This window comes from Halichoerus grypus, chromosome 10 (assembly GCF_964656455.1).
Source record: "Halichoerus grypus chromosome 10, mHalGry1.hap1.1, whole genome shotgun sequence".
NCBI lineage: Eukaryota > Metazoa > Chordata > Mammalia > Carnivora > Phocidae > Halichoerus > Halichoerus grypus.
The window spans coordinates 111,303,216-111,320,849 of NC_135721.1; the positions used below are offsets into that span (position 1 = coordinate 111,303,216).

The following is a 17,634-nucleotide window of genomic DNA, read 5'->3' on the forward strand; positions in this document are numbered from 1 at the left end:
TACCCCCAGAGAAACATAAACAGAACGTGAATCCTGTATATCTAGGCAGGAAGGAACACTCTGTCTGGCTAAGAGCTTAGCTTATCAAGGGAAGGAAATCACAGCTTTGGCTTGCCAGGATTCATGTCCCTTGGTCTTCCTTAGGCCATCTTGTTGTGCATGAGCCTCGGAATTCAGAGAACTTTCAGCAGCAAAGGACTGAGACTTGGTTTGTGAGGCCACAGGCCCAGGAGGCAGGCCCCCTCCTTCCTACAGACACTTGCCTGTGGTCCGAGTAAGCCCAAGGTAGAGATGCTGTCCGAGAAGGCAGTGCACTCCCTGTCACCTGAGGCTTGTGACCCAAGGACAAGCCCCAGATGGGGTGCTGGTGAGCAGGAGAGGGAACTGGACATCTCATTCCTGGAGCCCAGGAAGGGCGCAGCCCTAGGCATCTGCTGCCGCATCCCGCTCTGAGACCCGCCACATTTCTCTCCTGGCTGGGCCTCAGTCCTCACCTCTGCCAAATGGAGCCCCACAAGCCTGCCTGCCTGACTTGTAAGGCTCCTCTGAGGTTCTAGGAACAAGATGGGGTGTGACACTGTAGAGGGGAGACGCCACCAGCTGAGGACATAGTGCGTCAAGTGTCACTGTGCTATTGGTAACTCATAGCCCTCCTGCTGCTCTCCAAGGTCCCCTTTCAAAATCTGAGCTTCCCTGGGCAACGCAGTGAGGAAGGTTAACAGATCTGGTCAACAGAGATCTGGTCACATCCTCTTCTTCTGCCAGGTGGCTTTGGTGGCTCCAGGGACAAACAGGACCCAAGAACTGGATGTAGGCAACTAGCCTCAGGTTTGCGCAGAATTCACCAGGCCTGGCTGGAAGTTGCAGCTCAAGAGAAAATGTTTAATGCGAGAGGGGACAGGCTGGTACAGCCTGGAGGAGCGACCTGCTGCTAGCATCACAAGGAGGGGGAGGGAAGGGGGAGGGAGGGAAAACGAGGGGAGGGAAGGGGGCAGGGAAAGGATTCTAGGGGAGGGAGGGGAGCTCAGGCGCTCAGTGAAGACTAAACAGCCTGGCTGGATCATCTAGCTCGCTGGTGTTGGCTAAGTGTGGCTCTGCCTCAGTTTCCCAAGTGGCTTAAAGCAAGAGAGTCCCTGAAGCAGGGAGCTGGCCCCTCTTAGCTCTTCTGATGGTCCCACCTCAGCGCTGGTATAAGAGTCCGCTGGATATCACGACGTAGCCCTGGAGGGCACAGAAAACCATGGGCAGGGTCAGAGGCCACACGAGGACCAATAGGACCCCCAGCTGCCCCATCAGCCTGGCTTTGAGCTCACGGTCTACCACTCTTGCTGGGTATGTCCTGTGGACAGTCCTTTGCCTCTCTGGGCCTCAATTTCCTGCTGTCCCTTGGGAGTGGGAACAGCACCCTCCCTGCAAGCCTACAGTGAGGATGCAGCCAGAGCACGTGGGCAGAGCCCCCACCGTGGGCCTGGGGCTTGATGTGTGCTTGTGCACGTGGTTGGGACCAACACTGTGTTAGGACTGGGAGTCCAAACACCACGGATCTTCTCCAGGTGCAAGTCTCCCCAGCAGAGCCAGGAACCTCCCATATATCCTCTGCTCTCTACACCGCACTGCGGAAACGTGCTCAGGGCCTGCTGATCATTCATTCATTCATTCATTCATTCAACAAATCTTCACTGAGCCTCGGCTCTAAGCCAAGCCCCGGGCCACATGCTAGGAACAAGGCAGACCCAGTCCCTGCCCACTCGTAGCTCATGGTCCAATACAGTAGCCATTATTAAATTAAAGCCAATTAAAATGAAATAAAATTTACAATTCAGCTTCATAGTTGCACTAGCCACGTTTCAAGTGCCCAACAGCCACCCGGGCCCAGCGGCTGACCATGGCTACTGTGTTGGACAGTGCAGACTTCCATCCTCACAGAACATTGTTTTGGACAGTGCTGGTCTAGGGACCTTTGGGTTTGGACCCAGTTGGCTGGATCTGTGGGTACCAGGCTGGGTCAGCCACTGACGTGCCTGTTCCAGACAGTCTTAGGGAAATTCCCACTACCAGCCCAGGCTCCAACATGTGCCAATGGTTCCTTTTTTGCAGGGTGGAGCGTGGACCACCCAAGTGCCTTGGGACCATAGTTCTTAAGCAACCAGGGCATCATCCCTAGAGAAACATCAGTGGGTCCCTCTCAGGGGATCTGAATAACATGCAGATGTTGGGCTTGAGGGACCTTAGCTAAGCTTTCTGTCCTACGCATGTCTTGTTGAGCGAATAGAAAGAATATTATCATTTTTTATCCCAGGTGAAATAAAAAGAAGTTGTAGGGTCTCACCCGGGACAGTGGTGATTGAACTTCACCCTGGGCCCACAATTTCTCATCAGGAAAAGTGATTTTAGAAGGGTCGGGAAGCGCCCCTTCCCCCAACCAGCCTGCAGGGGTTCATGTACAAAGCTGGAAGAAACTCCTCTGTCATCGTTCCCAGACACCGAAGGCTGTGCCCACCCCAGGGCACAGATCATGGGACAACTGAAGCCCCCAAATGTGGCCTGGCATGATATCTGACGAGGACTAAAGGGTGGGCGAGACCTTTGCACCAGTGTCTCTGGACATCCCATATTTTCCATCTCACTACCACTAACGATTCATGGCATGGTCTTGGCAGGAACAGGGCACACCCCCAGGCCTCGCTGAGCCTGCGACCCTACTGTTGGTACGGGCAGGGGAGAAGGTGAGAGAGAGCCCTGCCCTGCTGAGCCCAGCCTTCCCCCAAGGGTGGCAGAAGTCCAGGTAGTCACACCCAAAGGCTCTCACCTCATAGACAAAGACCTCAGGGTTGACATAGTGGAGGTTGACCACACTGGGGAGGGCGATCCCCATGCCCAAGAGAGCTGCAGGAGGGGAAAGAGAAACCAAGCTCAGCTGGGAGGTCGGAGCGGAGCACCGCCGGGAGCCAGCGCTGTGCTGAGGTCCTCATGTGCGTTGGGACCCTGAGCCCCGAAGACGGCCAGGCAGTGGGAGCCATTATTATTATACTCACTCTACAAAAGGGAAAACTGAGGCTTAGGGAGGGAAAAGAACTGAAAAACTCCCACCCTCTTCACCTCTGAGCCTGGCAGGTGGCAAGGGGGCCGGGAGGGAGCGTGGAGCAGGGGTGGGTCAAGGAGGGGGTCACGGAGGCCCCCCGTGGAGGGCAGGGGTCACGGAGGCCCCCCGTGGAGGGCAGCGGCGTGGAGGGCAGGGCTCACCATTGAGGTGATCGAGCAGGGGCTTCCGGAACAGGGTGTCCATGAGTGGGCGCACTTGATTTGCCTGCAGCCGTGTGGTCAGGGAGATGGGGGACCCTCGGCCCGCTCCGGGCAGGGGCCGGGAGAGAGGGACAGATGGGCCACACGTGAACACACAGACAGACACAGACACACACGCAAAAAGCAGAGGCACAGGTCACCCCTGTCCTGCCTCAAGCAGAGTCCAGCTACCCCGGGGGCCGGGTCAGCCTTCTGAGAGGAGCCTAAGGCCATCACCAGACTGCCCGACACCACGTGGCCGACAGGTGGCTGGCCGCCTTGCCGGTGCTGACCGATGGATGACGGACTGACGGCAGACGGACTGACGGGCCAGCCAACGAAGGGCTGCTTGGTGGCTAAGGACGTGGCCGAAGGAGCAGCCAGCACTGCCTGACGCTGGCTTGGCGGATTTACCAGTGCACTCCGTGATGCTTGGACTGGCCGGCCGTCACCCACCGGGCAGTGACAGGCGGGCTAGCTGAGCCACCCCACTGAAGCACCAAAGCTGACCGACCGGCTGACCGGCAGACAGACAGCCTGTGTGACGGGTGGGCCCCCTGACCGACCACTGTCGCCGGGACCCTGGGGGGAAGCTTGGTCACCGTGGTACACAGGGGCACGGTGTGCCAGCATGCGGGTTCAAGGCCTGCCCCACCCAGCGAGGGGGTCCCCGGAGACCCCGGCCCCACACTCACATCGATGAAGCCCACATTGGAGGAGGCCACGGTGAGCTGGATATCCCTGAAAGGGAAGCAGGAGGCTTAGGGCTGGGGCCTAGGTGCCCCCTCCCTCCATACCATGCGTGCGGCCTCCCAGGCTCCTCTGACTGACACTGCGACGGGTGGCGTTGCGAGAAGTGGCTGCGGGCCCATTGCACAGAGGAGCACACCGAGGCTGCTGAATCCAGGAGGCCTTGCTTACCCCAGCACAGAGGTGGTCCCCTGAAGCTTCACCCTGGACATGGAGAGCTGGAGGCTCAGGTTCACGACCTGGGCACGAAGGGAGAGCAAGGTCAAAGAACACAGAGCCACATAGGAGTCTTCAGGTGGCCACCAGCTCCCAGCCACTTCCTGGCTGATTCCGGTGTTCGTGGAGCACTTGTGCGTGCCAGGCCCTGCACACCGCACAGTGTGAACGAGACAGACCAGGTCTCTGCCCTTGGGAACCCTCACAGGCCAGGGGAGGAGGTGTACAATGACCAAAGTAACCACACAGGATCCTTAGTAGCCGGGGCCAGGAAGGCAGAGTAGTAGCATGGAGAGGGCTGATGGTGACCATCTTTCTCAGGGTGGTCCAAGAAGGCTGCCCTGAAAAACGCTGCAACATTTAAGCTGAGACCTGGAAGATGAGGAGAAGCTAGCCATGCCAAAAACTAGGGGAAGAGCGTCCTAGGCACAGTGTCCAACAGCACGTGCAAAGGGCCTGTGGCAGGAATGTCATGGCCTAGAGAAGGAACAGCAAGGAGACTAGTGTGGACAGAGCAGAGCAAGTGAGGAATGTGGGGCAGGAAGGGAGCTCTTGGGAGTCGCCGCCCTCCCGGCCAGCCCCACCAGCCCACCTCACTCACCACATCAAAGGAGAAGAGGGACTGGAAAGCTGAGTTGGAGGCCACAGCGTGGACCTCCACAAAGGGCCGCAGCTGAATTGTGGCATTGTTGGTACGAAGCGTGGCCACGGGCATGGCACCCAGCCGTACCTTGAGTGCCACAGGCATGGGCTCAGGGAACTGGCGGGCCACCTGGGAGAGTGGAGAGGGAGAGAGGGAGGAGGGCACCTGGGAGCAAAGGCTGGGTGGGCTCTCCACCCATCATGCCTCAGATGAGGCCACCGAGGTGCATCCCCCCAGGCCCCTGCCCCCGTCCTCGGGGATGCCCAGCCTGAAAGGGGTGGTAGGCATGAAGTCAGGGGCAGCCTGTGTGATCTGTGCCAGGAGGGACGGGGGTGCTCAAGGAGGCTCCTGGACCAGACTAGGGGTTGGGTCCTCCCTTAGGAGGGAACCCCTGGGCTTGGTCTTGAAGATGAACAAGAGAAAAGGAAGCAGAAAAGGCCCTCCAGGCAGAGGGTTGCACTTGGACAAAGGCATAGAAGGAGGGTAATAGCATAATCTCTGACCCTGAGGTGGAGAAGGTGCAGAGGTAAGGACACACGCTGAAGCCCACGGGGGACAGATCCGGGCCAGTGGAGGTCCCCCAGCCAGAGAATCTCCCACCCCAGGCCCAGGTCTCAAAGTCCCTGAAATGACCAAAAATGTCACCAACCTCAGGGATGAGCTGGCCCAGCATGGAGGTGTTCAGCAGGTTGTCCTCCGACTTCTGAAATTAACCCCCACGTCCCGACAGGCTTTAGGGCAGCCACTCCTCAAGCCCCACCACCTCTTGACTCCCCTCGGCCCCCTCTTCACCTTTCCAACAGCTACCCTGCGGCCCCAAAGCTTGGGCGGCCCCACCCATGGTCTGGCCTCGGCGGGGTCTCCCCAGGCTGGGCCGCAGGGCACGCCTTTCCCCCGCGCTTGGGGCAGCAGGTCCGACCCTCACCAGCTGCCCTGTGATGTCCAGGTTGAGGGCACCCGCCTTCTGCAGCAGCAGGAGGGCAGAGTCAAACAGGTCCTGGGAGAGGCCCACGGTTGCCATGGCACCCTTGGCACCCACGTGAGCTGGCAGCACAAAGTGGGGGGCCTCCACGGGCAGGACGATGGGCTTGCCCAGGAGGAAGAGAATGGCCTACGGGGTTGGTGGGCGGTGAGAGGGAGAAAAGCAGCAGGGCCTCAGTAGGGTGGAGGCTCCGTCCCAGACCCTGGGTTCTCAGATGCCACCCACCCAGCATGCCGCACGTTGTTCGGCCTCACACCCGTGCCCGCCTCTAAATGCCATTCCAGCCCCTCTCCCTTCAATACCCCTGCTCCTCTAGGAATGTCCCAGGACCCCGAGGACTCCAGAGACAACAAGCCCACAGCTCTGGGCTGACAAGGCAGCACTTACATTGATATCCAAGGAAATGTAGTCCTTAGTGATATTGGGCACGTTAATCATGGAGTAGCGAATCTGGGACTCCGGACCCACAGGGTTGAGGTCTAAATAAAAGCAGGATGAAGAAGAAAAGATGGTATACTTAGCCTTATCCACCAATGCCTCATCTATCCAGAAAACTCAATTATCTGACAACTTTGGCTAGCCAGACCCAGGCCAAGGAACAGAAAAGGGAAGAAAAAAATGTCTCTGAGTAAGTGAACTTCAGTTGCAAAACACACACAACCAAGATTCAGCCACTCACGCCCTATTAACTCTTCGTTTAGACATAGTTCTAAGAGTTTGGGTTTCTGCTTTCCTGATCAGTGGAAGACGACAGACCCCGAATTAGAAGGAAGGAAAAGGGTCACACTCCCCCTGCAAAAGGCAAGAGGGAACCACAGAAAAAGAACAGAGGTCACGTTTATCCAGGTCCAGACATTTGACTTACATTGTCCCATTCAATCACCACCACAATCCTGTAGGATTAGGAGCCCATTTTACACACGCATGCGCATGCATACACGTGCACACGCACGCGCAGTCTGATATGTTCAGTTGTGCCCAGGATTGTATATCTGGTCTGTCTGACTCTGAAGCTATGTTCTCTCTCCACCTAATCGCACAGCCTCCTGCAGAAACTCAAAAGGCACGCGCCCCGGGGCCACGCTGTGTGGGAGCACAGAGCAGGGGCTCCCAAGACACCCTCAGGGAGTCTTTCAAGGATGCACAGAGGAGAGTCCGGTTCCTATAGGGCAAGTTTCCCCCAAAGCTCAGAATATTCTGATTGGGGAGGTTGCCGAGGGCGAGTCACTCGCGGGAACCACATTTCGGGACACGACTAGGCGAGCCAGCATGGCAGGTGGAGGCTCAACCCCACTCTCAGGAAAACCCAGCTTTTAGCAACAGGTCCTCAAGGGCTCTGAATGACCAAGGTGTATGTGTGTATGTGTGTGTCCATCAGATTTCTGCCGGATTTTCTAATGTCTCTTCTGGATTTAATTTTATTTCCTCTAATGTTTTGGAAATTTCTTGTGATCATAAAAGCAATATAGTATGATTCCATTTCTACAGCTCAGTGGCCGTCAAAGATTGGGCTGGTAGCAGGAGGGGGGCAGCTCAGGGGGATTTGAGGGGCTGGCAAGATGTCTTGTATCTCGAGTTTAGTGCTGGTCACACAACTGTGACTCAGAGGACAGGACACCAAAAAGAATAAATTACTCTGTTTTTAAAATGAATTAAAACATGAAAAATTTTAAAATAATACATATTCACTGTGGACATATAGACATTTTTTGGAGGATGGAAAAAAAAATATAGCCCAGAATCTCAAATTTTATTTTTTTCAGTATTTTCTTCTGCAGAGACAAACGGCCCCCCATCTGTCCCTCACTCAGTAAAGCTGCAGCGAAGCCAAGTGTCGCTTCAGGCCCTTCTCTGTTTTCTTTATAGAGTGCCATATAACTTAGTTAAGGGCACAGTTCTCAAGGCAGACTGCCTCAGTTTCTTCATCTGTAAAATGGAGCTAATAATATTACAGTAAATATTAACTTTCACTATACTGTATTTTGCCAGGTATTGCTAAGTGATTGAAAGAAGGCCCTTTAAGCTCTGCTTTTTAGTGGCTCAGTTCACCCCACACTGTAGGTACCCAGGACTCATGTAAACAGTCCCCTAGGCCTGAATGCTTAGATTTCTTTTACTAGATTGTTTTTAATTCCTCAAAGAAAAGGGCAAGAGCTGGTCTTTGCTATGAACCCAATTACAAGGCGTCTCAATGGAGATCACCCCACTGAGGAAGAAGGGAGGGATGAACATTTATTGAGCCTCTTGTCCACCAGGCTCTTAACCTGTGCTCTCTGGTAGCAGCACATGGGAGAAACAGGAATTCTGAGCCCTGTTTTTCTGGATTGAAATAGGCTCAGAGAGATGGAGCGACTTCCCTAAGATCACACAGCAATGGAGCCAGAAGGCCAGAATTTAACTTCATGTCTTTTGATTCCAAGTCCTGTCTCCTTGCTCTCTTGGTGCCTCCTGTGAAGGTAATATGGGGGGGCGGGGGGCGGCACTGAGGGGAGTGGGCGTAATCAAGGAATGTTCCCTGAGGGGACTGTGAGCCAGGCCATGAAGTCTGGGCAGAGCAGTGGTTGGACATGTAAGGAGGAGAAAATCAGCCTGAGTCCGTTCATGGGTGGCTCTCGCACCACACTGAGGATTTTAGGCTCAGAGCCTCTAATTCCCCATCTCTGTATCAGGGATACTGAGGCCACCTCATGGGACTGTTGTTAATATTTGCACAAGAAGGACACCTGGGTGGCTCAGTCGTTAAGCGTCTGCCTTCGGCTCAGATCATGATCTCGGGGTCCTGGGATCGAGCCCCGCCTCGGGCTCCCTGCTCGGCGGGGAGCCTGCTTCTCCCTCTCCCACTCCCCCTGCTTGTGTTCCCTCTCTCGCTGTGTCTCTCTCTGTCAAATAAATAAAATCTTAAAAAAAAAAAAAAAAGTTTGCACAAGAAAGCCAAAGCTAGCTTGATATGAAAATATTCACTACAGAGCCCACCACAGACGCCTCCTGGCCTAACAGCAGCATGCCGCCCCGCTCCTGTCCCCACACACCCACTCCCGCGCACCTGTCCCATGCTGTGTCACCGTTAGATGTAAACCCCTGACTCAAAGCAAAGCCAACCAATTGCAAAGTCCAGCTGGCAACAGTCAACAGCTCTGGAGTTTAGAAAGTCGGTGACGGTGACCTAGGGAAAGCGCTAGAATCCCAGGCAAAGCCGTCAGATAGAAGAAGGTGCTTCAATAGGAGCATCTTCAAACAGCTGTGTGGGGAAACAGAGGGAACCCTGGATTTTGCTCAGGGCTCACTGAGCACATACTACCCCCTAAATCAACAAAGGATGCATTTTTGGCTGGTCTGGGGACAAGCAGGGGATCACCAGTGTCGTTATTAATGTTGATGAATACTACTGAAAAGAAGACGAGGCTGGCCTGCTTTCATAACCTTTAGCTTCATGTTGTGAGAGGAAGTCCTGATTGAGCCTCGTTTAGGCCACCACCGTGGCCACGCTTCTGTGTGGACCATGCGTGGTGGCTGCGAGCCACCTGTGGTCGTGGAGGAAGGCCTGGGGGGCAGTGGGGAGGTGACTGATGAGTGCTGGGAGTTGGCAGATATATATATGCCCCAGCTCCTGCCCCTCGGGGAGGATGCAGGCACGGACCCCTCAATCTCCAAGAGCCCCTAGGTGGGAGTGCACCCCAGTTGCCCACCACAGTGCCTGCTCACGAGCACACCCACCTTCCCTGTTGCTGCGCCCCTTCCCCACCCGTGCCCCTAAGACCCACCCCATCCCAGCCACTTACGCCCACATCTTGTCTCAGGGTCTGCTTGTGGGGGGGTTAGCCTACAGGGCTTTCTCCTAATATACTCCTCGTCCTCCCTGGATAGGAGGACCCCCGGGAAAATCAGAGGCGGACTAGCCAGACGGCAGATGGAGAGGAGAGGGAGGCTTGCCTCTGGGTGGGTGGATGGCCCCCGAGAAGGGGAGTGGGGGTGAGGGCACTTGCAAGCAGGTGAGCCTGAGTTCTGTTGAGCACATGCTGAGTCAGAGGAGCCTGTGAGGCCTCCAGGAGAAGGGGTGCAGCAGGAAATGGAATGTGAGGGCCTGAGCCCCAAAGTGCCAGGGGGAGGGTCCGCCAAAGACTGTGGGACAGGTGGGAGCAAAACCGGGGGAGGTTGGGGTCTTTGAGTCTCCAGGCAGGGGAGGAAACAACAGCAAAGTGAATGTACTCTCCCCACCCCCCCACACACACGCATATTTGCACACTTGCATGCACATACTAAACGTTCAAAAACTCAATTCTAGAATTCGGAGAGGGCGCCTGGGTGGCTCAGATGGTTAAGCATCTGCCTTCGGATCAGGTCATGATCCCAGGGTCCTGGGATCGAGTCCCGCATCGGGCTCTCTGCTCCTTGGGAGCCTGCTTCTCCCTCTGCCTCTCTCTCTCTCTGTCTCTCATGAATAAATAAATAAAATCTTTAAAAAAAAAAAGATAGAATTCGGAGATTCCCTGAGTTCATCAATATTCATCAAATTCCCTGAGTTCAGTCATCCTATGATTGATGTCCCAGAGGTCAGCCCTGACTAAGGGGGTATCTTTGAAGGGTCTTGGGGGCCCCAGCGCAGCTCAGAGGCCCCAGGCCCCGCCCCCCCGGGGCTCCCAGGTCTTACCAATTAAAGTGCCCAGGTGGACATTGAGGCCTTGCACCAGGTTGGAGATGCTCAGGCATAGCTACGGCAAGACAGAGGAGGAGGCTGGTGAGGAAGGCGCTGGGGCTGCCTGGGTAAGACCGGGAGAGTCTAGGGTCCCAGCTGAGGCCTAGAGTCCCGCCCTCCCTCCACCACCCACGGCGCTCGCTCTGCCAAACTGTTCTAAACTCCCCACAGATATTAATGAGCTCAACCCCCCAGCCAGCCCACAGGGGAGGTTTATTCTCTGCATGACAGGTGTGGAATTGGGGGCAGAAGGAGGTCAGGTGACTCGTCCAGGTGCCCCAGCCGGGAAGGAGGGGACCAGGATTCAAACCCAGGCCACACCTGGCTCCAGTGCCCGTGCTCTTGTCCACTTCCATTTTGTCTCTTTTTCACAAGCCACGTGGCCCCTGAATGCACCGCCTCCTCCTCACCCTCCAGCATGGAACTGGGGCTGGCCCAAGAGCCTGAGCCTCCCTCCCCAGCGACACCCCCCGCCGAACTCACCCTTATTTGGGCTTCTCCATCACTGCCCTGGACCCTCACCCCAGCCCCTTCCCTGCCCTCCTGGGAGAACGGAGAAGCCCCACGAAGGGTCTTCTATTAAAAAAAAAAAAAAAAAAGCAATAACAGGGACACCTGGGTGGCTCAGTCAGTTAAGGTCATGATCTGGGGGTCCTGGGATCGAGCCCCACAGCAGGCTCCCTACTCAGCAGGGGGGGTCTGCTTGTCCCTCTCTCTCTGCCCCTCCCCCTGCTTGTGCTCTCTCTCTCTCTCTTTGTCAAATAAATCAATTAAATCTTTTCTAAAAATTTAAAAAAAGCAGTAAGAATCCCCATCTCTCCCATGCGTGCCATCCCCCGTTCATCCACACGCCCTCTGAGGTTAGGAGGCCCTCCGTCCCGGGACAGCTGGTCCTTTACCTTGTTCCGCAGCACAGCTTTGATGTGCTTCTGCACCGGGACCAGCAGCCCAGGGGCCACGCTGAGAAAGAGAGAGAGACAGCGCTCCTGAGCTCCGGGTCACGGAGAGACAGTGTCTCCCCCGAGCCAGGGGGCCAGTGAGTTCTATTCTGCACCTTGTCATGTGCCAACACAGTGCCAGCACCATTGTCCCCACAGATGAGGAAACCGAGCCTCAAAGTAGAGGTCACTGGTTCCGGGGTCCGGAAGTGGCCAAAACGTGATGATGAGGCCAGGCTTTGGGGAGACAGAGAAGACGCTGCAAAGGCCAGACTCAGCCACGTTCCCGGCCAGCTGGCTTCCTGGCCGCTTTGAGCCCAGTGAGCTGGGGGTGCTTGCTGCTTGGGCTCCAATGCTGTGTGACATACCCAGTAAAGTCCCTTTCTCATTCTGTGCCTCAGTTTCCCCTCTGAACAATGGGAGATGGGTCTAAGTGGTTTCTCAGCAGGGATCCATAGGAAACTATGGTTCCTTGGGGTTTCTTTTAAGTTTTTGTTTAAATTTCAGTTAATGAAGAGTCTGTTTCTTGGTTTGCCTCTCTCTCTCTCTTTTTCCCCCCTTTGTTCCTTTGTTTTGTTTCTTAAATTCAACATATGAGTGAAGCCATATGGCGTCTGTCTTTCTCTGACTGACTTATTTCGTTTAGCATTACACCCTCCAGCTCGGTCCATGTCGTTGCAAATGATAAGATTTCATTCTTTTTCATGGCTGAGTAAATTTCCATGGTGCGTGCACGTGTGTGTATCACGTCTTCTTTATCCGTTCATAAATGGCGATCCCAGCTGCAGCCCAAGCTCACTGACTGCATCTCAGTGGAGGTGGGGGGATGGCAGCTGTGTTTTTAATGCCACTAACTTCTGGGCTTTCCTTTCTGTGAGCAGCTGCTGCCCGTGAGGGTGGCGGGGGGTCATGGGACACGAGCAGGGATGGACTGATGTCCAGCCCCCTCTGTGGAGAGAGGCCAGTTCCAAGTTCCCACCCAGCTCACATGTGGGAAGGGAGACATCATGCAGGAGGTGAGTCAGGCTACAGGGGTTCGAACCCACTCCACCGTTTGCCCGCAGTGTAAACTTAGGCAAGTCACTTAACCGTTCTGTGCCTCCATTTGTTCTCTTGTAAAATGGAGGGAATCCTGGTGCCTTCCTGGCTGGGCTACTGTGATGTAGTAAAGGGTTTGAATCTGCCCTGCACACAGCACGTGCTCCGGAGGTGGGAGCTGTGGTCAGCTTTAGAGGCAGCCCTGACTCACAGTGAGGTCGACGGGTCCCAGGCCCCTGGACCTCAGAATCCCCATCCCTGCAGGGAGGGACAGCCCCTGAGGCCCATGGTGGCCACATCAGGCCAGCATCCTCCCTGAGTACTACGGCAATGGCTGGCGTGCATGGTCATGGGCTGTGGAGGGGGGGGGGGCTGGGCGTGCAGTAGAGGGGACGTGGCCTCTGGCTGCACACTCTCTGGGTGACTTTGGGCAAGTCCCTCCCTTTCCCTGAGCCTCAGTGTCCTCAGCCATAAAACAGGTGTGATCCTGGGGCTCTCTCAGGCCCCTTGTGGCAGCTGGGTGAAGGCTGGAGTAGGAAGCTCAGGAAATGGCAGAACAGCCTTGGTGTCGGACCCTGCAGCCCCGCCCCTGCCAGGCACTCACCTGGCGCTGCCCTCAGACACCGCGGCGTTGTTGAAGAGCGGGAAGCAGGCAGAGAGGCTGACCACGGGAGTCCTGATGGAGCCCTGAGCCACGTTGGCATCAGCCAGCAGGACCACGGGCAGCGTCAGCTCCAGGGGCGCGGGGACTCTGCGCGACACCGTTCCTGAGCCCCGGCAGCACCGCGCAGCAGAGCCTACCCTGCAAACCCCCCTGGCCTGAGCCTGCCTGCCACTTGACACAACCAGGACCCCCACTCGGCATGAGATGGCCCCCTGGGGGCAGGCTCAAGGCCCTCCAAACTCCACTCAGGGTCACGGACATTGCAGCAGAGGGGTGTGAACTCTGGCTCCCGACGCCCTCTCCCTGTGAGACCCTGGGCCGGTCACTCCCCATCCCCCATCCTGAGCCTCCCTTTCCTCTTCTGTCGAATAGACATGAGAGTGACAACACCTCTCTCTCAGGGCCGTGCTGAGCTTTCTGCGAGGCAGCCGTGTGGAAACGCCCCGCCTGGAGCCTGGCCCCCAGTGAGCACTCACACAGTGACAGCACAAACGAGTTCAAATCAAAGAGATCCCTCTGAACGCCCGGCTGATCATTTGGAAATCAAACACATACAAAGTGACTGGGACACAGAAATAATTCTAATAGCGACATTTACTGAGCACCTACTCTGTGCCTCGCACTGTGAAAGGGGAGGTGTGATTTTAATTATAGCATGGAGCGTAAGCTGCATTCCCCCAAAGCTGTGCTGCAGAGTTTCCTCCCACTTCCCAGAGAGGGAGACTGAGGGCTGCAAGGGTGAACCCGCTGCCTGGTTACACGGGTGTGGAGCAGGGCCCAGGGGCTCAAATTCTCACTGTCTCATGCCCCCACGGGAGGGTGGGAAAGAGCACTGGACAGGGAGTGGAAGGCTTGAGTGCAGGACCTGGGAGTTGCTAGCCCCTCTCCCCTCACTCTGCCCCTTGGAGCTTCCCTGAAAATCCTTCTGCACACCCCTGCCAGGAGATTCACTCACCGAAAGACCTTGAAAGTAAAATTGGCTGCTACCAACATGCGTATCCCAAAATCGGCAATGAATTTCAGGTTGAATTGGGGCACATGGACATTCGAAATCTGGATCCTGCAGGGTGGGAATGGAGGTGACAGGGTGGCTCCCATTAAACCTTGGAATCAACTCTGGGGCAGGTGTTATGAGCCATATCCACACTGTTGATGTTATGAAGAGGGACTCTGACTATTGGAACCATGGAATGAGGAAGAGGTAGTGAGTTCTCCAACCTAGGGGGCATGCAAGCCATTGTTGGACAACCAGCTGGCAGGGAAAGGGTGCAGACTGGATTCCCAGCCTGGGGCAGGAATTGAGGAAGAGGATTGTTCTGGTCTTGGAGGGATTTTAGTTTCTGACAGAGGTTGGGAAAGCTTGGAAGGTGGGACGCACAGAGGGCAGAAATCCTCTCTGTAGCATTCTAGTCTACAGCTTTGGCTGGTAGCCCTCCAGGGACAGGAAACTCATTCCCTTCAAAGCTGCCTATTCTGACTGCTAAGTACTTTCTAACTAATTTTCTCTTTTTTTCCTCAATGAGTCATCTTTTCCCCTGTGCCGGTGTTGGGGGTGGGAATTCAGACACTACAAAACGATATAAATTTGAAAAGTCACATCAAAACTCCACCCTCAAACACTCTCCCTGTTGGCACTTAGCGGACATCTTTCTGCGACTCTCTCTGGGACACAGGCTGACCGAGAACCTGCTTCTTTTCACTCGACAACCACCTTGGACGTATTCCCACTTCTGCAAACAAGGACACTCAGTGCTGTCGGCCAACAGCCAGGTGGGGCCAACCCTAAACCCTGAGGAATCCTCCACTGTCGGGTGTGTCTGCGTTGTTCCCAGTTCACCATCCGCCAAGGGCAGGACCCCAGCCCTACCCTCAGGGCCTCGTACTGGGGGCCTCCACCCCAGCTGCTGGTTTGTCCAGTGTTTTTTAATTAGTTGCCATCATTCAAAACTTGATAGATTTTAAATACATATATGACATCTCTTGGGAATCCAGAGATCCAGCAATAGTGAGTCTGTTCGCACATGGTTGGGGACAACTCGCCTGGCCCCTGGATCTGAGTTTGAGCTGGCCCCCATCTCCCTCTGCTTTTGAGTCTCTGTTCATTACAGGGGCGTGGGGGTGCTTAGGCTCAGACTTGGGTCTAAACTCGGTGTCTCATTTTTGGAGAAAGTAGCCAAAGGTCCTGCTTGGCCCCTGGGGGCAGAAATCTACTAATTCAGAGGCACCAACCCCCCCCCCCCCCGCCATGTCTCCGCCTCGGTCCTACCTCCTCAATTACCTTGTGACCACTCACTTAAAGGGTGGGAATATCTAACCTGGTGAGGGAAGCACTCATCCAGCTGGTGGGAAACACTCACCTATACGTGGGGTATTCATCCGGCAGGCTAAAGCATTTTCCCCAGTAGGTGGGAGCACTCACCTGGTGGGCTGATGCACCTCGCCATTCCAGTCCAAGAAATACGGGACTGTGACCTGCAGAGCCTGCTGAAGAGGGGCTTTCCCGATTTCCGACACTGGGGGGCCAGAGCAGGATAAAGTCAGGCTGCCCTCCGGGGCCACCGAGCAAGACCACACGACCCACCACCCTCCGCCCCACATCTTGGGCAGAGAGGACTCAGAGACTGGAAGGGTCACCCTTGCCCACGGAGGTTGAGGACTGCTGGGGACCAATCCCAGCTCTGCTACTCACTATCGATGTGGCTGCTCTGTGTCTCAGTTTCCCCTTCTGTAAACTTGCAATGATTATGATGGTACCCGTCCCGTAGTGTCTTTGTAAAGCCTCGGTGCACAGTAAATGTTAGCTCTTACTGTTGCTATTTATTTGGGTAATAATAATGACTGTCTCCCTTTGGGCCAAACACGGTTCTGAGTGATGTAGCTACACTGTGCCCGGTTTACCGAGAGGTGAAGACACCTGGGAAGGGGAAGTTGGATTGGCTGAGGCGCCTGCTCCCAAGCCCCTGGACCTCCTCACGCACCTGTCCTGCTGGGCGAGGGAGGTACTAATTAAACAATTCAACATGGAGTGGAATGAAGACGAGAGCGGATGGGGCTGGAAGGGAGCACCAAATGAAGAGTCCAGAGGCCTGAACTTCACTCAGGCTCCCTGTGGGAACTTAGAAAGAGGCGTGTGTGGCCCGGGCTTCCCGCTGGATTTCCACCAAGAACATAGGCCGGTGAGCCTGGGATGGCTCTCTGGAGACAAAGGAGCCTCACAGAGGGTGGGCAGAGGGAGGATGGCCAGCGGGAGGCAGCAGGCCTCATGTCCCTGCCTGTCGCTTCCATGAATGGCTCCATGTGCCAGGCACAGACTAACACAGGTCACTGACCCCTTTCACCACCTGCCTATCTGCCTGGATACAAGGTCCTGGAGGCTGTGTGTGCGCCGCGGGGACACTGCTACCTTGGTGCTTCGTGGCCTGGGCCACGGAAAGTCTCTTCTATGGCCTGACCTGAGTGTCTCACACCGTAATCTGAGTTTGGTCCGGTCTTGGGGGAAATGGCTTCTGATTTCTCACCCCTGACGCAGCTTTGGTGGGATCCTGGGAGCAACTGAGGGGAACTTTTGTCCCTCCCTGGGCCTAGGCTTTCTCATCGTGCCTTCCTCGGGGGATGGGGCAGGTCTTAGAAGGATGGGGCAGTGTCATAGGATAGAGACCTTGCCCGAGAGGGGCCCAGAGCAGGGCTGGTCTTCTCACCGTGTGCCCCACAGAGATCTAGCTCCGGGACACTCCCTCCAGTATTGTGCTAGACCCTTCCCCCAGCATGCACGTGCGCACACCGGCCCCTACCATGCACACCTGCATGGGTGCCCCCAGGGAGGGCAGCTGCACCCGTACACACACCCAGGCACACACTGTGACACCTGGCGCACGCATGGTGGAGGTGGTTAGATGCCCTCCCCGACGCTCAAGGACACGCATGGGCACATCTCCATGGATTTTCAGACTTCTACACAGACACATGCAAGCAAAAGTAGTCACTCAGACCAAGCCATGCCCACACCACGGGGGCACGCGAGCACAATCACGCGTGCACGCACGCATGGTGGACATGACTACGCTCCCACGCACGCATTCACTTTTTAAGTGTTTGCCGAGCGGCACTTTGTCAGACCTTGTCTGGGGGCCAGGGACACAGAGGCACAGGAGATAAAATCCAGGTCCTCGTGGGGCTTTTGGGGTCCCACACTTGGGACCGTGCGTGTGCTCGCATGCAGACACCCATGGGAGAGGCCAGGGCGCGTCTCTTACCGTAGCTCAGCACGGCCTTGTTGAGTCTGACCACGGTGCCCGGCAGGGAGGTGCCGGCCACAGGCAGCAGCAGTGCTAAGAGCAGACCCAGCCTGCACGCCCGAGCCATCGCTGTCCTGGCCACTGGCCCCCAAGATCTGTGGGCTGGGGTGGGCACAAGCATCAGAGAGCTTGT

The 17,634-nt window shown here is 55.9% G+C and overlaps 1 protein-coding gene across 1 annotated transcript; it reads right to left on the reverse strand.

The window, feature by feature from the left end:
- Positions 1–1,179: 1,179 nt before the first annotated feature.
- On the reverse strand, positions 1,180–17,568 carry BPIFB2 (BPI fold containing family B member 2). Its single transcript, XM_036093211.2, has 15 exons — positions 17,460–17,568; positions 15,626–15,719; positions 14,162–14,266; positions 13,147–13,293; positions 11,466–11,526; positions 10,522–10,582; positions 6,261–6,352; positions 5,817–6,002; positions 5,541–5,594; positions 4,850–5,020; positions 4,204–4,271; positions 3,978–4,023; positions 3,244–3,307; positions 2,810–2,886; positions 1,180–1,221 (listed from the first exon to the last, which is right to left on the reverse strand). The coding sequence occupies exons 1-15, from the start codon at positions 17,566–17,568 to the stop codon at positions 1,180–1,182; spliced, it is 1,377 nt and encodes a 458-aa protein (XP_035949104.2).
- Positions 17,569–17,634: the final 66 nt, after the last annotated feature.

Coding starts and splice junctions, on each gene's coding strand:
- BPIFB2 (XM_036093211.2), bottom strand. CDS start 17,568: ATGGCTCGGGCGTGCAGGCTGGGTCTGCTCTTAGCACTGCTGCTGCCT. Junction 3,308..3,977: donor CCAATGTGGGCTTCATCGAT/GTGAGTGTGGGG, acceptor ACACGGCTGCAG/GCAAATCAAGTGCGCCCACT. Junction 1,222..2,809: donor CTGAGGTCTTTGTCTATGAG/GTGAGAGCCTTT, acceptor TGTGCCCTCCAG/GGCTACGTCGTGATATCCAG.